Source organism: Eumetopias jubatus, unplaced genomic scaffold (assembly GCF_037043125.1).
Source record: "Eumetopias jubatus isolate StellerSeaLion01/CBP00866 unplaced genomic scaffold, mEumJub1_p1.0 scaffold_7, whole genome shotgun sequence".
In the NCBI taxonomy this organism is placed as follows: Eukaryota; Metazoa; Chordata; class Mammalia; order Carnivora; family Otariidae; genus Eumetopias; species Eumetopias jubatus.
Genome location: NW_028274813.1, coordinates 24,116,394 through 24,138,580, shown reverse-complemented (window position 1 = coordinate 24,138,580; position 22,187 = coordinate 24,116,394). Strand labels below are relative to the sequence as shown.

The following is a 22,187-nucleotide window of genomic DNA, read 5'->3' as shown; positions in this document are numbered from 1 at the left end:
CCCACGGTCTCCGGCTGCTAATACAAGACCGGGATCTCACATCTGTCTGCCTCCAAAGCCTGTGCTCTTTATCTTTGAAACCCTGGCATTTCCAAGACAGAGCTGTGGGCCAGGGGTGCTGCTTCTCTGTGTCTGCATTCCTAACTTTCTGTGCAGGGCACATAGTAGGGCCTCAAAATATTTATTGAGCAGAAAATGTGGGAACAAATACCAGGACATTGTGCGTTTGTAGGGTCCTGAGACATATTGGAGCTCAAAGGGTATCCTGTCCAAAGAGGACAACTATTTTACTTTTCAGAGGAGGAAACTGAGGCCCCAGGGAGGGGCAGGGACATCTCCAAGGCCAGATAACCCATTTGTGGCCTGCAGGAGACCCGTCAGGCACTTATCCCATGCCCCTGGCTCATTTGGGTTAGTCACTGGGCTCCCTGTGCTGCCTGGGGGTTCAGGAGTGGGCAGTCCCAGCCCCCTCTGTACCATGCCGTGCCCCCAGCCCTCTCCCTCTTCCTGTGTGTTCCGGAACTCTCTGCCAAGGGGAGAACAAGTCCTTTGGAGGTGAGGAAGAGGGCAGCGTAGAGGAAGGATCTAGGAGTCAGGGAACAGTGCTGGGGCCTGTGGGTGTAAGACCCCTCTCTTCCCTTCCCCCAGCACCTTTCCCTCCAGCCACGAGGGGCTGCTTATGGTGCACCAATGACAGTCTCTCTCCTCAGAAGGGGTAATTTCTCACGCTCTGCCTGCTGATTAGAGCTGGAATTTAAATGAATAACTGTGACCTTGTAGAAGTGCCCTAGTTATTCAGAGGCCCGATGAGGAAATAGGCCTCTTGCTTCGGTCCATCAGAGCCTTGGCAGGCGCAGGAGGAGGGGCTGCTGTCTGCCAGGGCCCAGAGGAGGCCCCGGCGTGCTGTCGCCCGAAGCAACTGGCGGCCTTTGCTGGAGCCTCCCTCTGTCCGCTCTTGATCTCTGCCCTCGGTGTTCTCCCCCTTCAGTTTAAGTCATCTCAGGGCTCTCCGGGGAGAGCAGACCTGATTATTGATCCTCAACCCTGCCCCTGTCTCTGGGGAGTCCAGCCTGAGGGACGCTGTTCTGAACCCGAAGTCAGGACGCAGCACTCTTGTGTCTGACTTGTGTGATGGACACAAAGGGTTTGCCCTAGAAGTTACTGCTCAGAGACGGGCCCCAGATCCTCAGCACTGGCCTCGCGCAGGAGAATCTCAGGCCTCACCCCAGACCTGCTGAGTCAGAATCTGCTAGAAAAGCAGAATCTCAGGCCTCACCCCAGACCTGCTGAGTCAGAATCTGCTTTTTACTGAGACGTCCAGGTGTACACACATTAACGCTTGAAGGCCCACTGACCTAAAGTGTTCAGCTTCTCCTCGTCTTTGGGGCCAGCCGGGGCTGTGTCTACTGAGGAAGGCATGGTCCACCACACGAATGCCCCATTCCTTGCCTCTTCGCCTGGGCACACGGTACAACGTGGCCCTTTTCTGGGTTGACAGGGGTTGGGAGGGTGACCGGGATTAGGGAAGGGAAAAGGAATGAACGCTTCCTGGCCACTGAGTCTGTGACCATCACTGTTCCGGCACTTTCCACAGAAGAGTTTACAGAGTGAGGCAGAGTAACTCAGGATAGCACAGGGTTCCCTGAACTACTGCTTGGGGGCTAACTCCAGCCCGTGCCTGCTTCCATACGGCCTTTGAGCTACAGATGGCTTTTCACGTTATAAATAGTTGGAAGCAGTCAAGAGAATAATTTGTGATGCACATATTTTATGAAATTCCGATGTCATTGTTCATAAAGTTTTATCAGAACACAGGCACGCTTCCTCATTTCTGTTTTGTGTCTGGCTGCTTTGTGAAGGCGGAGTGGAATAGCTGTGTGGGGTGCAAAGCCTGGGAGACTTACCATCTGGCCCTTTACAGAAAAAGTTTGCCACCCCTGGGTTAGAGCACAGACTTGGAGCCAGATGCCTGGGTTGACATCCTGGCTTTCTCCCAGTATGAACAGTATGTGCTGTTTAAGTTACCTTCCCTTTGTGGGCCCTACTTTACTCGTCTGTAAAATGGGGAGAGTATGTACCTACCTCACGGGGCTCTTGTGAAGATTAAGTGAGCTCATGCGTGTCAAGTCTTTAGGACAAGGCCTGGCACATAGTAAGTCATGTATAGATTAGCTAGTGTCCTAAATTAGCTCCTTTGATCCTTTCCACAAGTTTTCACTTCACAAGTCAAGATGATCTCAGAGAAGTTTAAAACAAAAGATACTTGTTTGCCTGTCTTGGTCTCCCACACTGTTCAGAGGCATGCTCCCAGTGCTGGAGAGCCCCTCAAAAGACACCTGCTAGGCTCCCCTTGTCACCCATTCTCTCCCATCTGTCCTGATCTTTATGCCTTTAGTGAAGAGGTCCTTCAGACTTAGATCCTGTCCACCACTGCTGTGAAATGAGGCTGAGGAACCCCAAAGAGCGGGGGGAGGCAAGGGGACCCATATTTACAGAGGTCCCACTGTATGCCAGGCACCCATCATGGATGAAGAACCTGGGGCTCCAAGACATTAGATCCTTTGCCCAAGGTCAGAAGCAGGTATGGTAGGTACCAGGATTGAAACACACACCTGGGATTTCTGCTCTGTTATTCTGCCTCCTGCTGGCTCTGCTACTTTCCCTGGGGGTTGTGTGGCCTTGGGTAAGTCATGAAACCTCTCCTGGGCCTTAGGCTTCTTTTCTTTAATGTGAAGGGATTGAATCAGATGGCCTCTCAGGCTTCTTTTATTCTGAGGATCTATGATTAGGCCTCCAACTGAGATACCTCAGGGAACAGCAATCAGGAAAATGCCTTCTTTACCAAAGACTTACAGCTCCTAACTCCAGTGGTAACTGTAATATATTTTGTTTTTTCCTTCTTCTTCTTTTGAGCAATAGTCCCATTTGCTTTTCTCCCTTATTTATTAGGGAAAACACCCGACATTCATTGAGCTTGTATTTTGAGCCAGGCGCTAAAATACTGTTTTTGCATGCATCATTTAATTCTTTTGACATCCTCAAGAGGTAGATTTCATTGTTAGACCCATTTCATCCATGAACAAATTGAGGCTCAGGGATGCCAACTCACCAGTTCTACCCAGTAAAAAGTGGCAGAGCAGGATGCAAACCCTGGTATGTCTGGCCCTGGAGATGATTCATGGCGAGTTCCAGCAGAGTGTACATTCCACAAAGGTACATACACTCCTGTTCACTATTTCTGTGCTCTGGGCCCAGAACAGTGGCAATATATCGTAGGAATGGGATAATAAATACTGGCTCAATGAATAAACAGTGCTTGGAACTCAGCTCTTAGTTTTACTCCTCACTTATCTGAAAAAAATGTCTGCTTTTTGTACATGGGTTCACCCTGAGACACAAGGTAATCGAATTTTATTCAGTGCCCATCTTGGGCTTGGGTCGGTGGAGAATGCAGGCAGTAGGGAATCCATCATGGCTGTGTGTAATTGGACTGGAAGGGGGCCCTTGGCTGGGCTAACAGTGATCAGCTTCCAGCCAGTTGCCCACGAGGTTCTGGGAAGACCCCCTTGGCTGCTGTAGCTCTTCTTGATGAATAAGTGTTAGTAGGGAGCTGCTTCCCAGCCTGCCTCCAGCTGTAGCTAACTCAAGGAAGCAGACCACTGGGCCTTGGTGCCTTTTTCTAGAATATTTTAAAATCATGTCCTTTACTGTCCTGGCAAGGCTGACCCACTGGGGTGCTGGTTTCAGTCTCAGTTTGTTTCTCAGTTCTGGACTACAAGGAAGGCCAGAGTTAGAGCTGGAAAAACATTAGAAATAGTCTCTAATCTCAGTGGGATAGTACTGCCCTCACCCCTGATCCTGCCAAATGTGTGCAGTGTATATTTATTGCTCCAATGATGAATGGGCATTGGTGGCATTAAGAAGAAGCAATGCATGCTAAATGCATTGTACTGTGTGGGAGAGTCTCATTCAAACATTTGTATCCTCAAAATGCCATTGAGAATACTCTTCTGGACCAATTCCCTCCTTGTACAGGTGGGAAGCTGAGGCCAGAGAACTTCCATATAACTCAGTTAAGTCACACAGCTTGGTTATGGTAGCCTCGGAGACCCTCCCAGTCTGTAGACTTACCCTAGCAAGGTCTGGTAAGGACCTGGGCTAAGCTCGTCAGTTTGTGGGGCTAGATCTCAGAAGGGGTTGAGAGGTGGAATACAGTTGAGAGTTGAGGACATGGGTCCCCTGTGGGGCAACTTAGATGACTGTGACCAAGGAGGGAAGCATCTGAGGCTGCACTGGGAGGGTGGTCTGCTAATGCCGCCAGTTTGTTGGAAAATTGGCGTTGGCGAGAAGTGGGAGGCGGGGCAGAGAGAAGGCCCAGATATACCAGTCTTCTGAATAATGAGAGCAATGACTACATCCTTTCAAGCCCTTTCTGTGTTCCATGAGCTGTGCTAAGTGCTGTTCATACATGGTTGCACATGATTGTCACAGTGATCCTGAGAAGATATTTTACAGAAAGGAGTCATGGAAGAGTTAACTTGCTCAAAATCCCCTGGCTAGTGAGAGGTAGAGCTGGGATTTGAATTTAGGTTTTGGAGGCTTTAGAGTAGTGGTTTGCAAAGTTTGGTAAGTATCAAAATCACTTGGAGAACTAATAAAGGAGACCCAGCTTCATTAAAGTAAGACATTTCCTCCCGGTGATTCCGATACGACCAAAGTTTGAGAACCACTGTTTTAAAGAAAGTGATCTGGAATGTAAAGGGACTTAAAGCTCCAGCGTTAAGCACTGTTTTCTACCTTATAAACATTAAGGGAAGGCGGGAAGTCGCGGGGGGAGGGCAGGTGGAAGGAGAGATGGAAGGAATGATTCCCCCTTCGAGCTCCAGTGACACCTTAGGTGATGGGCCTTGTAGAGCCATCATCATAATACATTAGAGTCAGTTGTGTACTGTCCCCCACAAGCCCCTTCACGGGCCACTGGGGGCTTTTGAAGGACATGGGGTGTCTTACTTTTTGAGAAAAGAGATTTATCCACGCCTGCATTCCCACTACCTGCCACATTGTATGTGCTCATAAAACTTTATTGTTAGAAACAGCATTTCAGGGATGGAAAAGATCCAAAAGGTTGTCAAGGCTCTCTGTGCAACTAATTTTTGAATCTCTTCTGTAAGAGTTCATTCAGACTTGGCTTGAACCCCTACAGTGCCGAGCAGCTCATTGCTCCTTTTGCTGTTCCATCCTGTTCTAAAGAGCACTGAATGTTCCAAAGCCTTCCTTATTCTGGCTCACTCTAGCTTTTACCACCTGTATTGCTTCCAGCCCTTGGAGACACACAGAATAGATCTAATTACACTCCCAGTGTTTGAAGACAGAGCTTTTTGTCTTTAAGGATTTTTTTTCTAAAGGCCAAAACATCTCCAGTTTCCTTGGGCATTCTCATACAACGGTTTTAAGTTCTTTCATCCAGGTCATTGTTTTCTGAAAAATGACCCCCCCCTCCTTTTTTTTTTTTTTTTTGCATCCTTTCCAAAGAAGCATGCCCACACCACAAACAGTATTATGGGCATGTCCCAACCAGCTCATTATAGAGTGATCCCACTCTTCCCCTTTTCTAGACTTCCTACATCTATTAATGGTGGCACCAAATACCTTTGCTTATTTTTTTAATGACTATAGCATAAAGTTGAACTTAAAGACATTGAAAATCTTGACTATCTTGTGTGCCCTCCTGCTAAACCATTTCTCTCCCCTTCCTGCACTGTGCATTGGCTTATATGACATAGTTGGGATCATTCTTTGATTTTATTCAATTCAGCCCTGGATTTTTAAAATCCAGCACACCATGATCTGTTAGGGTAAGGTTCTTTCATCTAGCACATCAGCTGTCCCTTCCAGCTTCATGTCATTTATGAATAAAGAGCAATTTTAGAAAAGTTCATGACAGTTGGAGTGAAAGAACTTCTCCTTTGGGAAGGGTCTTTTCTAAAAGCCACAGTCACTGATCCTTTAACCCTTAGGGTGATAAGCATGACTGCCTCCATTTCTCTTCTTTCCATCATATTCATGCATGAGGCAACCCCAACCCACCTTCCCCCCTGAAGAGATGGAATAGATTGGGAAGGTGCTGCATATTTTCCTCTACCCCATGGTTATACCATACAGAGGCTATTGGTGATTCATGGGTGACACGGGAAGAAATAGTTTCTGTTCAGTCCAGCCACCAGACTGTAAGAACAAAGTTGGTCTAGAGGCAAACAGTGAGTGGGCTAGTACAGTTATATCCTACAAAGGGCTTAGTGGTGAGAATGGCACATGGTGGCGTCATGGAAGGGCAAATCCAGAAGGTGGGACCTGCGTGGCATCTGCCTTGGAGAGTTAGCCACAGGCTCTCTTTGTCATCAGTCCAACTATTCAGTTCATCCCCAGTACTGTTCGGGCTCATAGAAAAGCCAGAAACATGTCCCAGGTATCAGCTCATGATTGCTGTTAGGTGATTGATTGAAGCTTTGTTTAGTCTCTACCTTTTTGATTCTGGGTGGTGATCTCAGAGTATCTGAGCCATTTAAAATAGTCATTTTTGGGGCACCTGGGTGGCTCAATCAGTTGAGCGTCTGCCTTCAGCTCAGGTCATGATCTCGGAGTCGTGGAATCGAGCCCCGAGTCGGGCTCCCTGCTCAGTAGAGAGCCTGCTTCTCCCTCTGCCTGCTCCTCCCCCAGCTTGTGCTCTCTCTTTCACTCACTCTATCTCAAATAAATAAAATCTTCAAAAAAATAGTCATTTTTATAGGCCAAAAGCAGTCAACTATCAGTTTGATATGATTGAACCCAACAGTTACTTGGCCTCGTTGGAGATCATCTTGGTTCATAAAGGCATAGTGTCTTTGAATTGGAATGGATTTTTGGTAGTTATCTCCAGAAACCCCACTCTGACTCTCTTCTATCGCATTTCTGGCAAATGAGGCTTCCCCTATTACTCGACCCTCTGGCCGAGTGTGCTTGCTGGCCATCTGGCCAAATGTGCTTGCTCCCTTATCTTGCATGTTCAACTTTAAAAAATACTTTGAAGGCACCTCTCATGTCCTTTTCTAGCTTGTTCTAGTTTGGGTTGTATGTAGCAGTTCCTGCAGCCATTCTGTATGTGACATGCTTTCTGACCCCTGACCATTCTGAGTCTTCTCCTTTGGACACATTCTAACTTGTTAATGTCCCTTCTAGTGTATGGCACCATTTTCTGAACCAAAACCCTAGGTTTGGTACATTCCGTGTTGAGAAGAGGTAGGACAATTGTCTTCTTTTTATTTTGGGGGGAAGTGGGGGATTGTGCCTAAATGCCTTAAGATTCAATCTCACTTTTGCCTGTTCATATCCTTTCGGACCCTAATTTTGATATCTAACAAATTAGCTCTTCTTTTCAACTTAAGTTCATCACAACATCCAGACACATGCCAGTGAACGTTTTTAGCCAGGTCACTCATCAAAATGTTGAGCAGGCCTAAGTTCTGATATAAGCTACTAGTGAACCCCTGATAGAACGAGGACACTGAAGTCCATGATGAAGGTCAGGGAATTGTCCAGGGAAGGGCTGGTCTTGGGCACCGTTGTGGAAGTAGGTGGAGGTTTCTTTCAGACCCACCTCTTCCCTTTAAATATTCCTCTCCCCTGTCCTACCCTGTCTCCTGAGTCCTTTCTCCTATCCACAGTGGCAGACTTCCTCAACCTGTGACCTCATGTCTCTGTCCTTCCTGCACTCACAAGTCCCTATGCTGTCCCTGTCTTTGAAGGAAGATCTTAATTTGGCTTTCTGATGACCTCACATCCAGAACAGTGTCAATGGCTGGGGAGCCTGAATGTGTCTCATGTTCAGATTTGCATTTTAATGAGGGGAGATGGCTTAATAACCCTAAGAAATGCCCCAAAAGGAAAAGTTTCATGTTTTAGTAGAATCTTGGGATAGGGCTTGGGAAGAGGGAGATGGTGGCTCCCCACAGTGCTCCTTATATCATGCTGGACCAGAATTATAAATGAAGTTGAATTAGTATCCAGGCACTATTTTCTGCTTCTGAATTCTCCAAGACATGTCTCCTCCTTTCTCCACCAGCACTGAAGGAGGTAGGGCAGCTAGTGTTAGGGTTATCATCACAGTCTGGAGAGTCCATCTGCTGGCTTAGAATCCTCACTTCACCCCTCGTTAATTAGTGTGACTTTGGTTCTAGGCCTTGGTTTCCTTACCTGTAAAGTCAAAATCATAGCAACTGGCCTTTCCTATAGAGTTATATTTAATGAGATGACACACAGCCATGCCTTGTCTGTAGTAAATTGTCAACAAATATTAGCTGCCGTCATAATTCTTTTTCACAGGTTCACCAAATTTCCTCTCTTTTAAGTGCTTAAAACGTTAACATGTGTGTTTCTTCTTTCTCCTTTCTTTCCCAAATTCCCAGTCACCTTATAGTCGTCACAATCACTGGCTTCTCTTCATTGGGCCCCACCCCCTACCACCTTCACAGTCTCCTTAGTTCCTCTGGAAATATCGATGAATGTTTCTATTACCTTTCGATTCTATGTAATTACTCTTTTAGAAAGTCCTGTGGCTTCGTAAGAATTCAGCATTATAACTTGGCACTTGTAGCAATTAGTGACATTTAATTTCTCTACTTCAGTATGGAAAAAGAGATGATATATTGTGGATTTTATACTGGGATAAAAGTTACCCTGAAAGTGAATGAAAGAAAAGTCTTGGCAGAGATAACCTGCTTTCTTTCCCCCCTGAATCTTTTTTTTTTCTTTTTAACCCCATGAATGACTTCCTTCTTCCCTTGAAATACTTTCCCCACTTACTCAGGCAGAATGAAGGAAGGTAGGGTGGATTGAAAACCATCTGAGGTGGGTGGGATTATAGGTTTGAGGGGGAAACGGTATTAGCTTAAATTAGGAAGGCCTTCAACTTCTGGCCTGGTTCCTGAATACTGCATCTTCCTCTTGCCTGTTTCAGTAAATGGTTTCTATTTTCTGTATCAGTCATTCTCATGACAGGCTTCATGATGGCCACAGCCGCTTACAAATGACTTTCCTTTCGTAGCCATTTCCATTCTCCCAAGCTGCAAAAGCTGCTATCTCCATGGGGATTTTCCCAAAGGATGTAGCAGAGTTTAGAGGGCCATACGTATATTTTGCATATAATTTACATATGATTTGCAGTCTGTTCTAAGGCAGTTTCAATTTTGAATGTCTTACCTACTGGTGATCTTTTCCTCTTCTTGTTCTTACATCTACCCTGAGAACTTGTGCACAGAGATAGGTAGGCACAAGAAGGGTGGAATATAGCACTAGAGAGGGTGAGGGGAAGGGTGTATACATATCAGACATCTTGTTGGGATCCAGAATGGTCCCTGGATCCAGCTAGGGTAGCGCTCTTTCAGGGTGTGACATCTAGATAGGAGACACTTCACTTGCTTTCAAATTTTTGGTAATTTTTTTTAAAGGCATTGTAGTTCCATAGGAATTCAGTGTTGGCAATTCTCAATATCCTTCCTGTGAAAGGCTCATCCAAGCCCATTTCCTATTCCCTACCCTCCACTAGGTGAACTTTTATAGAGCTGGCTTCTGAGTGTGAGTTGAGGATCTATTCAAATCCAGAGCCCATGGTGAGATTGTTGTGAAAGATGTTGTCCCTTTTGCCTCCCTGAGTCCCTGTTCCAGGCCATGTCTTCTCTTGAACATCACACCAGAATAAATGCCAAACTCCAAACCCAGCCAGTTGCTAGTCCCAGGGCCAACTGTGTAGCCCAGAGGGCTGCAGCTGACCCTCTGTTTCTGAGGTCAGTGAGAAGGCCGATCTTCCTTTCTCCCCCTTCCTCAACAACCGCACCGATAACACACACCCAACATAGATTCCTTTTTTTCCCTTACTAATTATACCCTTCTCAGTTAAGATTTTTTGAGCATTATTTTCTGTATCTATATTTGAAAGCTATATAGTTCCTTTTTCTTTTTTGAATGTAAAATTTTATTTTAATGTTGACTATGTTGGGGGAAAAAAGAAAGAACCTCCAAGATACCTTAATACCCCTCCCATCTCGCCCAGATTAAGACTCAGTACTCTAGCCCCTTTTTCTTGGAGGATTCATTGACTTAGCTTCTTCCACGAAGGGGCGGTGATATACCCTAATATTTGTCCTGACTTTCTCGCAGACGTTAGTCCTACATTTTAGAACACATCTTAGACATTTTTGCTTGAGTGATTCTTCTGTTTCCTCAACTCATTATGCCTAAAACAGAACTCATCATTGCCCTCACCCCCGATTCATCTCCCACCCGACCCCACCCCACCCCACCTTCCTATTTCTGACAGTGTTCACTCAGCCTCCCATCCACTCCTCCTCTGAAGCGTCTCATCGGTCCCCCAAAGCCTCTTGGATCCCCTCTTCCTTTTTCTCCCCACTACCACGATTCTAATCTATGCCCTCTGCCTCTGACTGATCTTTCCGCCTTTGTCTCTTTTTCTTCTCATCTGTCCTGTCCACACCATTGCCAAAGCAATCTTCCTCAACATCATTTTCCCTGGATCATTCCCCCTGCCCATGAACCCTCACTGTGTCCCACCAGCTGTAAGATCAAGTCCATTTTCCTTAGCCTTGAAATTCAAGGCCTTCATGCAATGGTTCCTACTCTCATCCTTAAGATCACCTTTCATTTCTTCCTTATATGAACTGTTTACATGCGTTTGTTATTATTTGAATGGCATGTATTACATGCCTACCATGTGCCTGGCAGTGTCCTTGGTGCTTCTGAAAAGCTGAACTGGAAAGTCCTTACAAATTTATTCTGTGGTCCTGGGAGCTGGCGGTGTTACCTGAGTGTCCTCCATCTCTCTAAATCCTAAACCATCTTCCAAGATCTATTTCAAATCTCCCTTTGCTCCAAAAACCTTTCCTGTAAATCCAGGGCCCTCCTCACAGGCCTGTGGTCTTTATTGTCTGATTTCATCATTTGACATGTAGTAATGACCCATTCATTCATTCCTCATTCAGTCACCAAACAGCTACTGAGCACCAACTCTGTGTCATTTGGTGCTTGCTGTTGTGCTAGTTGTGGCCTCACACATCAGTGTATTTTTATAGCATAATAAAAAATAATAATAATCCTTATAAAGCCCTTATCATGTGCAGGCCCAGTTTTATGTATATTCACTTATTTAATCCTCAAAACAACCTATGAATTTGGCATTGTTATTATCCAAATTTTGCAGATAGGGAAATCAAGGCACAGAGATGTTGAGGGTCACAAGCTAGAAAGTAACAAAGCTAAGATTCAAATCTGGCTCTGAAGTCCTTGATCTTAACCTCTATACTTCACTGTCAGGTATCAGTAATATATATCATATGCATGTTTATGTAAATATAAACACATAACATCTTCCCACTTAGACTCCAAACTCCTAGAGGTTAGTGACCATCTACCATACTTGTCTGTATCTCCACTACCTTATCCAGTCTTTGCATATAGTAGGTCGCTTGAATCAGTTGGTTGGTTGGTTGTTGGTTCTGCCATTCATTTGGAAGGAAGGGCCTGAAATTTTTAACAGCAGGTAGGAGTGTCTGGGGATAGAAGGGGACAGAAACAATTTCAGAATAGAACTAGACACTGTGGAATTCTTGCGTTCCAGCTCTTAATTCTGCAAGCTTTGAGGATAGATTTGTACGTGAGAAGATACTGATGTAAAAGCTCTTGAAAGTGGAATAGAATTTCCTTCTCCAAAAGCAAAACTTAAACCATATCATGGTTGCACAGTTTCTCCCTTCCATCATCCGGTTTCTTGTCCGTTTTACTTCATTGCCTGCCAAACCAGTTTTAACATCAGTATCCCAGATCTGCATTCTTGGCCTGACATTTCTATTTAAGACTTTCATAAGTTGAAGAATATGAAGATTCGAGTTGCAATACTGCAACTACATATGTAGCTTAATAAAGCCTAAGTATATATTTGAATTTAAAAAACACAGGTGGTGGGTTATTTGCATTTTAAAAGAATTCCTTCTTTTACAAAAGGATCCACTGCCGGGTTCCATTAAATATCCAATTCCTCTTAGTGCATTCATCACACAATTTAATTTACCAAAATTTGATTTATATGCCACTCAAGTTCTAGTGAGCATGGGAATCACTTGGGTAACTTGCTTAAAATTCAGATCTTTCCCCATACTCCTCCCCAAGATTCTAATTTATTAGATTCCTTGGTTGGGGCCCAGGATCTTCTTAATAGGCATCCCCAGGTGGTTGATGTAGGTGGTCAGTGAAATACACTTTGGGAAATGCTGCTTTAAAGAAACACATGCAGCACATAGATGGGGCCCACCTGTAGCGCCTTCTCCAGAGCTCCAGTACCCCTTATGCCAATTGTCCTGTTTACTCTTCATTCAGCACATTTTTTGTAATCTCTGAGTCAAAAAAAGAAAAGACTATACCACTTCTCTTCTACTTCTTCTCTGAGCTGTTAAACATCTTTCATTGTAAGTGTGAAATGTTTGTCCTTTCATTTTTGAATTTGAAAAAAAAAAAATGTAAACTCCCCGTCCCCCCAGCTGTATGTAGATAGAATTGGTGTATAACATGGTGTAAGTTTAAGGTGTACAAGATGTTGGTTTCATACATTTAAATACTGCAGAATGATTACCACCATAACATTAGTTACCCACCTCCATCTGGTCATATAATCACCATTTCTTTTTTGTGGTGAGAACATTTAAACTGTCCTTTCTTAGCAACTTGAATACAGTATTATTTTCTTTCCTACTTATTTATTTATATTAACATATATTATTTGTTTCAGGGGTATGTTTCTTTTCGTTTCTAACCCCTTCTTTTACTCTTAGGGTATCTCCTTGGATCTTCTTATTCTCATCTCTTAATTCTTATGACCCTCCTGTGTATTAGTCACCCTTCCATGTGCCCTACCTGCCGCCCCAGGCTCTCCCCTTTAGTGCTCTGGATCTGGACGCCGAAGGCTCTGGCTTGGTCCAGAAATACCAGGCATTTTAGGAATAGTGACTTCTGCCGAGGTTTCTCCTAGCCAAAGGTAGGACCCTTTGTTCTCTCTCCCTATTATTTTTTTCCCCAAAAAGGCCAAAAATTATTTTTTAAACTAAAATCAAGAGAATGACTTACTTTGGCATGATTCCATTCCTCCGTGAGTATTAATCTGGGGCCTCAAGAAACAAATGCCAGAAATGTACATTTAAAATGTGATTATAGTTTAATGAAATTTGTTTAAAAACTAGATTCCACAACATTCATGGCACATATATCTATGTATTTAATATCTCATTGATCTTTTTAAAAGTCAGTTGCTTGACCCATATTTCGCCTCTGATTACTTTTCTAAATCTCTAGTAATCTCCAAAAACATTTGGGGATTTCTATACTTCAGAGATTTTTCTCCTTTATTAATCCTGTATATCCCTGAATTTCACTCTGGGTAAAGGTTCTCTGGGGTGATCTGGAGTTTGTCAGATATCTCCAGTAATAATAAAAGCAATGGGAGAGCAAACTGATGCTGTGGGTTACTGGTTGGAAATCTTTTCTTTTAATAGATTTATCAGAGCTTATGCTTCCTCTGAATTAATGAGCTCTTAATAGCCTTGTTTGATTTCCTTAAGAACAGAGCCAGAGGTTGTGCTGTTTGTTGGGACTTTGTGTACCTTCTTTAACCCATTCAGTGCTGGGCTGGGCCTCCCTCATCAAAGGTGAGCGACCTTCTAAAACAAAATGGTGGTGGGGAAGCAATGGAGGGCAGGGGTGGTGGTTGTCCCTGGGCTAAGCCAAAGGTAAGAGGGGACGTAGTTTCAGGTTGTCTGAGGAACCCTTGCAAGCAGGAACTCATTTAGTATGTCCAGCATGACTCCATTTTTGGAGAAGAGAATACAGTATCTAGAAAATAAAATTGGGCAGGAACCTCTGGATGGTGGATTACAACAGATTTTTCTTTTTTCGTTCCTGAATTTTCCAAAGTTGCTACAGTGACCATGTATTACTGTAAAAAGCCATTTGAAAGAAAGAAGGAAACATGCTCGGCCCAGCCTCTTGAGTCTCCTTCCCGAGGGACCTCATCTTTAATAACTTTATTTCAAATCCTAAGCATTGCGTGGAACAGTGTGGAGAGAGGAAGGCTCTCATGATGAGGCCCAGAGCAGCCCAGCAAACAGAAGGCTGTCCTTCAACTGGAGGCCCGCCTCTGTGCCGCCTGGCTTCTTAGCCTCGTTTGCATGCTCCTGAGTATGTGCAAAGGCCCTGCCACTCCTCCTTGCACTTGACAACTAAGAGACAATTGCATTGCGTTGGGAATTTTAACTGTGTCTTCTTTCTTTTTTCCTTCCCCTTCCCCTCCTCACCCCTGTCCCCCCTCTTTTCCTTCCTCAAGGCCTCTCCCACCTCATGATGAGCGAACAAGGTAGGTGCTTCATGCTTGTGGCGCTGCAGCTGCCCTGAATTGCTTGCCTTTGTGCCTCTGGCTGGTCGCTCAGAGCCTCACTGTCGCTGGCAGCCCATCTGCTGCCTGGCCTTCCTGCAGCAGGGCCACCCTGGGGTGGGGGGGTACCTTTCCCGATGCATCTTGGTTTCCTGTCCCCATCATCCTCTTGGCTTGTCCATTTTGCACCACCATTTGTCATCCCGGGCGCTGGCCCTGCTGGGCTGCCTCCAAGAGAAAAGCATGAAACAAGGCATGACGGCATTGATAATGGGGGTGAATGAAGCTAATTTCTGAGCAACAGAGCAGTTAACTTCCTCCTGCTCCTCCCCGGGCCCCATGCTGGGGCCTCACGTGGTTGGGGGAGAGGAGCTGGGCTTCTCCCTGAATGTCACTCTGAGTAAAGGTTTGTTTTTTTGTCTTCCCCTCCGTCCCACTGCCCATCGTAATGACTTTCAGCCCCACACGGTCAAAGGAAGCCCTTGGGGGTTTGACTGTTTTTAGTTTTATATAAAAGCAAAAACCACCGAAAGAACATGCTAATGTCTTCGTGGCAGGATTCTAACTCATTATACACCCTGAAGAAAACTGCATATAAAGATCTGTAAATTCAGCATCTGCAACCTAAAATATTCAAATATGCAGGGAATGAGCTGTGCAGGAAATTCAGCTCAGCTAAGCACAGGGTGGGCTGTGAATGAAGCCTTTTTCTCCTAAATAAAAATTTTCCACATCATCAGCCTAAATCAGGATTCGAGAACTGAGACTACTTAAAATTGTCTTTTCCTTCACTGTTCAATTGCTACTATTGTGTTTCTTCCGAGCCTTGAGATGATTGCAAGATTGGTCTACCTGCCTTGCCCTGACACCCAAAGCTTGTATTTTAATTTCTCTTGTCTGTTTCTTTTCAAAAAACACACGGGACTTTGGTACCTCTTTTGGAGGACCAAAGAAAAGGGCAAGGCAGGGTCCATCTATGTTTCCTGGTTTTTCTTGATCTTTTGAGGAGGGCGGGGCAATCCTGAAGGGTCGCTCCCCTTCCCTGTTCCCTTACACTGGACCTATCAGACAGTGTTGCCATAAAGGGGAGTATGTTCAGATCAAGAAACCACCCAGGGCTGAGAGAAGTGTGCTTATGATGTCCAGGGAGCTGTGGAGGTGGGCAGTTGAGGACATCCTGACTCGGTAGGACAGTGTAGGGACGAAGCATACCTTCCCCGTAGAATTGAATCCCCCAGACGTGAGCCAAGATCCACGATGTGGACTTGAGACTTTCATTGAAGATACGGTCTGGTATAGAGTAAGCGTCAAAAAAGAGTCGGAGGCAGGAGGTCGGGTGAGTTTGCCAGTGTTAGATGGCGCTCTGGAAAAGACTGGGATGAAGCCTCGTTATTCTTGTCTGAGGGTGGGGGAAGTTATCTGCTGACAGCAGGTAACTACGAAGCCCTTGGGGGTTTGACTGTTTTCAGCAGGTAACCCTGCAGAGATACAGCTCAGGTATTTTGAAGGGCTCCTTCCCATCGGTCCAAACAACATGTGGAGAATCTGTATTGTGTACCACCCCCACTCTCCCACCCCCTCCTCAGCTTCTCTTGGCCCTCAGCGTTGATGTGTACCCGAGTAGAGAATTCACACACACCCATGTATGCATGCTCTGGGCTAAGTCAAGAACTTTCTAGAAACAGAGTCCTTAAGCAATGAAACAATGACATACTGGGAATTCCTCATTAGGTTTTCAAGAAAGGATGCAGAATTCTTCTGGGTGGTCAGTGCCTCTAAGTTTTTAAGTTGCAACTTGCAGTTTAATCTGTTTTTACGAAGGTCTTTGACTGCATCACCCACCTCTCACGTGTTCCCCCACGTCCCACTCCCTTCTCTATTCTTGCCCTGTGATGATTGCCCAAGAAACCAACTCTGCTTCCCACCTCTACTGCTTTCCTTCTCCTATTCCTTCACCACGGAAGAGAGATTTCTGTCTGGTTCCCACTGAATCTCCAGAATTGGTTTCTGATGCCTGAAAAATACATCTAGAAATACCTGGGTTGCGTGTGCACCACTTGTACATGTATGTGACACTCTTGGTCGCCATTGGGAAAATACCGGAGAACTTGGTTGCTTTGAGACTTTTCCAAACCAAGTTTACATCGGTGAAGTGTGTGCAGTTTCACATACATGTGGCTATGCAGTGCTTTTGCATGCAGACTTGGTCATGTTTCTAAGGACGGGCCTGGGAAGAAACAAATGGGAAAAGCTTAAACATGAAGCTGGTGGGGACAGCTGGTGATTAGGCTTCACATTGTGCATTTGTCTTGGGCTGCTCTCTCAAGATACTACAGTGCTGTTGCCTTTACTGTTGTGGGTTTTTGTGGCGTATGTTACATTTCTTTGTGTGTCTACAGTGTGCTGATGTTTTCCTCTCCCTGCTCTTTCTCCCTCTCTCTCTCTCTTTCTTTCACCGCCTCCATGGTGGACACCATGCTTCCTCTACTTAATTGGACCTTCCACTTCATTTCTGTAGGTAGAAGTAAAGGTAGAGATGATTTTATTTTTCTCATTATAACTATCAATCTGCCTTCTGAAATATTCATGTCTCCAAGGGGAATTGTCGATTCTGATGAATACAGTCCAGACTATAACTGAGTGCTTTTAACAACGACTAAAAAAATAAATAAATAAAAAGCCAGAGCTATCATTTCCCTTCAGTGCACTTCATGTTCGGTGGTTGGGGATCATTCCGAGTTGGCCTGCCTCCCTCTGAATCCAGGCTGGGACTTATCCATTATGGCGTGCTATTTCTAGCAGGAGCGGGGGACTCTGAAAGTTTAGTTATGCAGAACTATTTTACTTCAACGTGGGACAGTCTGAGATTCTCTCCAAGTCAGAGTATGGCAGTAACAGGGGAGATGTGAAATGGTGTACCACTGTTTCTATTCCTTGAGGACATCTGGAATTGGGGCCAACATCTGTGAGGGAAGGATGATAAGAAAAGGGAGAAGATTGGTGAATTGCTTGAAATGCAATGTGAAATTTGGGGGATACGCATGTATTGCTGTTTTATCTTTGTTTCCTGCATTTGGGGGAGTGGAGATGTTCTGGCTGGGGGTGATGGGCTAAAAAGGGTAGGACCGGGGCTGTGGGAGGACACGGGAATGACAATGCATTCGATCGGAAGGAGAACGTGGAGAGAGGTAACCCTGGATTTTCGTTTTCGAAGTCAACCTTTTGCCAGGTAGGCAAGGAAAAGGAGAGGTGCTGAGTGGGTGGGCTTGCTCCAGTGCTCTGAAGGGGTTTTCAGCTTCACACCTTTGGGGAGAGCACAGCTCACTCCTCTATTGCAATCAAAGCCGTCAGAGACCCAAGCCTGAGAACCTGGCTCACAGCTCAAGCCGGATTCACTGTGCAGCAGTGAAGAGAGAGGTTAACTGATAAATTATAAATACGTATCTGCATCCGGCTCTCCCCTCTTCCCTCCTCACTCTCCAGCCCTGTCTCCGTGGAGCTCTGTGCTGCAAAGCCTGGCACATCACACGGATAGGCAATGCGAGTTTTGGCATGAGGATGTTGAAGAAGGGGCTGACACATTATTGAACATGCTGATTTGACACGGGTCTGTGAACGGGCCATCTCGCTTTTGAGTTTTATGCTTTTCTGGATTTTTGGAGTTATGTGTGGTTACCTTGGAAGCAGTTTGGTCCTTTCCCCTTTGGAGTCAGCTGATTGCCTATTCTTTTTACACTCATCACAGGTGGGCTCATTCTCAGAAATACCTTCTTTTCTTTCTCTGGCTATTGCCACTACCTCTGAGCTTGTCCTATGTACCAGCAACTGTGCCCTGTGCTTTATATGCTTTATTGCCCTTAATCCCCACACCTGTTGTATGACGTAGGTGATGGTGTTACTGTGGCTTTATGGATAAATAGAACAAGGCTCAGAGAGCTAAATAGCCTTTGTCAGTTGGCTACTAAGTGGAAATAAAACCCAGAATCTGGGCCCCTAACCTCTGCTCATACTGCCTGTCTTGGATCTGAGGATGCCTTCCATGGATGTGCCTCCCAACTCCTTCCCTGGCCCGGACCTGTCTCAAGTTCCAGCCTGCCGCTTTGCATTCTCTGTAACACACGTCCGTATAAATATCCCACTACTGTGACCTCGGTATGTCTAAAGTCAACCTTCATATCATCTTCCCTTGGTGATGTCCCTATTTTAACTCATGGTGCCCCTGTCCTCCTCATCACCCAGACTTGAAAAACCAGGAATTGCTTTCTATCCGTCCTGAACTTTTTTTGTGCCCTGGGTGAACAGTTGAGAGATCTTATTGAGATTCTCCTCTGGAATGTCCAGTGCACACTCTACTGTTAACACCCTCGTTCAGTCCCCACATAGCCCTTATTAGGTTATTGCCCTAGCCTAATTAGTCCTCCTGCCTCTATTCTCTTCCAGGCTGTCCAGTAACTGAGAACTGCTTAAGCTCTGCTGTCCACCATATGGAGTGCAGGATTAGCTATCTCACTTTCAAAGTCATCCCTAATATGGCCTTATGTACCTTCAGCCTTCTCTCCTATTAATCTTAGATGCAAAATTGCTTCCAAATAGGATACTGGATAACCTTCCCGGGCCTTTCCTTGTCTCTTAGCTTTACTTTTTCTCTCCCCTGTGACCACTCCTCTTCCCCTCTGTTCTGCCCATTGAAATCACACATAGATTTGATTTCCTAGTTGATGCTATCCTTGAGTGCTGCATTCAGAGATGAGCTCGCACTTCGTGTATCTCTCTAATATTTTATATTAGAGTTATTTGGGAATTGGGCCACTCCACTGTATAGGATGGGCAAGTATGTGGAAGACAAGCATATTCATTTGTTAATGTCCAGATGTGTCTAGCCTTGTAGGGTGCATGTGGAAGGGACTCAAAGTCTCTAATCCTTCTTAGCCTGCTGTCAGTCATCATCCTAAAAGTGAAAATAAAGCAAAATTAAAATTAAATCGTATCATGTAGCTCATCCGTTCAAAAGCTTTTGAAGGATTCTCATTGTATAATTGTCCATGTGCTTCCCCAGCTTTATTTTCTACAATATTTTCCACTCCACACTATCACTCCTGCCAGCCCCGTCTCCTGAAATCAACAACTCACTCTGCTTGAATCCACATTATGGTTTCCTGCCTTCAGTCTTTGGCCTGAGCTCTGTCCTCTTTCTTGAATGTCCTTGGAACACCCTTCCTCTCCTTGTCATCCTTGAAAGCCAAGCCTCCTAGGTGTGCCAGACTTTGTGCTTCTGTTATAGAGTACCTGTGCCAAACCGCCTCGAATCCGATTTACTCATGTGTTTCAGGCAGCTTCTCCCAAAAGGACGAGGCTGTGTCTTGGCCATTTCTGTCGCCCACACCGCACTGAGCTCAGTATTTGGTCCAGAGTTGTACACCAACCTGTGCCCCTTATCTAGCCTCATTATCCCCCGACGAACTGAGCAAAGAAGCCCCAGTGGGTCATGGAGTGAGACCAAATGTTCTGGTTTTAGTTTTCTCCTCACTCAGGCCTTCTCTTGCCCTGTGTGTACAAGTGACAGAGGGAAATGGTCACAGATTATATCAGAATAAAAGCGGGAAAGGTCTTTGGATTTATTCTTAGGAGATTGTCAGAGAAAAGAAAGCCCCAGATCTTGTCATTCTTTAAAGCTGAGCAGCAAAGCCAGTGAACCCACAGTGGAAAGAAACATAAAGTGAAATCTACAAGCCTGAGCAGGAAGTATGTGCATATGTATAGGCTATAATGATAATCACCACACTCAGGAGGCCTTTGGGCTACACCAAGCCAAAAGCAAATGTGACTACCTGGAAGTGGCTGACCAGAGGAGGTACTCAGCAACCTGCCTTGGTCAGCTTTTTTGACCTGATTTTGACAGTCTTTGTTTAAATGTTGAGTGTGTTTTAGCTTCTATCCTCCTTTTCTTATTGACTTAGGGATTGCCCATTCTGGGTTAGGTCACCAAATACTTTTCCTTGAAACTGAACTTGGGGTAGGTGTTGCAGACTCAAATGTCAACAGGGGCCTGATAGGTATCATCAAGGAGCACAACTCAGGTAAGAAAAATCCTCGTGTAAGATCACCAATAGAGAGTGGTGGGGACCATGGCAAACTGGGGCACACACATCCTGTCAAGGGCAGCAGCCTCTACTCTGTTCCAGCTGATTGCTGCCACGAAGAATGCATGCCCAGTGTCACCAGATCCTCAAGAAGAGCCAGAAGTGGATTTTCTAAAAATGTCAGTTCATGGCATCTTTCGTTTTATGTATGTATGTATGTATGTATGTATGTATGTATGTATGTATGTATGAACGAACACACCCTAGGCCACAAGCTACAAGCTTTTGACCTTTGGCTTGAGGAAGAAGGAGTAAGGTATTCCTCCAAGATTTCTTGCTGAATGTCAATAGTGGGAAGTAGTCATTGGCAGCATGCTTGATTCAATTTCTCTTTGCCTGGAGCAGTGGTCAGGGCACAGGAATCTTTCCTGCCCTTGGCACTACTGCCAGGAAGCCCGATCCATGTGTTGGGTGAAGTTGGTTTTGTAAAGTAGGGTAGGCATGCTTGCGGAGGGTATGGCAAATGCTGAGAATGACCAAGAAGAGAGGTAACAGACTGCAACAATGACCAAGAAGTGGCATGATTTTTAAATTACAAGGGCAGCGGGGGGCACATTTACTTTTTATCCTTTTGCTTTACATTTATTAATGTATTATTACTGGACTAGATAGTGTTGACCCCAAGATCTACTTTAATCTGTTGGAAACTAAAGTCCTCTTCCACTTTATTTGCACGTATTTTTCCCCATGTAGATTTGATCATTTGCCTTCCAGTGCTGAACTAATCAATATTGGCCAAACTGGAAAGAGCTAATCAAGCTACATGAACTCAAACGTGGTTTCATGTAGATTGTATTTTGCTGGTAATAACATTAAGAAAGCTGATTTGAAGAGTTGAGCCCTCTCTTGTCCCTGCTAGGACCAGAGAGCCCCGCAAAGAAGTTACTGTTTTGATAGCCAACTGTTTATGCAAATTAGTAAATGCAATGCCAGCTACTAATTATGAAAATAAACTCATCTGTGCTCTATAAATATCTAATTATAATAAAATAGGGGCAATATTACATTTCCATCTCTTGCCTCATCTGTTTCTCATCCACCACGGATTTGCCCTCTTGACAATGAATAAAATCACTTTGTTTTTTAAAGAAGCCTGTTTTCCATGTTTTTTTTTTTTTTTCCTTCTAATGTTTTGAAAGTCTGTGGGGGGAAAATAGATTTATTTTCAACATAGAAGTAAAATTGCCTGATTTTAGCAACTCTGTTTTTGACATTGATGTCTTTGAAATGGTGCTTTAAAAATATGAAGTGTTTTTTTAAATTTCCTTGTTTAGAAATTTTCATTGGACAGTGAGGACTTTTTTTAGAACAGTTGTTTCTTGGAGTTTTTTTTTTAAATGTTAATGTAAGCAGATTTATTAGTAAAATGTATGATGGATCAATGGGATGTTTCAATTAAATTCCAATCGACCACATAAAGGAAAATACTTCTTAGATTTCTAAGCAACATGCTTATTTCCTCCTCAATTATCAATTTGGATTAATCGATCACACACAGATTTTATATCTGTGTATATATATCATAAAACACTTTCTCCTTGAAAGTGAATAGTGCTCCTCTTGTATAGACTTTCATCAAACCA

At 44.6% G+C, this 22,187-nt stretch overlaps 1 protein-coding gene across 8 annotated transcripts in view; it reads left to right on the top strand.

Annotated features, from left to right (window-relative positions):
- The window catches only part of NRXN3 (neurexin 3), a 1,474,839-nt gene that overhangs the window by 34,191 nt on the left and 1,418,461 nt on the right, over positions 1–22,187 (top strand). For 5 of the 8 annotated variants that reach the window (XM_028123318.2, XM_028123231.2, XM_088025019.1 and 2 more), the window contains exon 3: positions 14,417–14,446. In XM_028123318.2, coding sequence (XP_027979119.1) covers positions 14,417–14,446 — 30 coding nt within the window. Of the gene's footprint in view, positions 1–14,416; positions 14,447–16,982; positions 16,995–22,187 lie in introns of all 8 variants that reach the window. The other 3 variants (XM_028123468.2, XM_028123395.2, XM_088025018.1) reach the window with 1 other exon arrangement.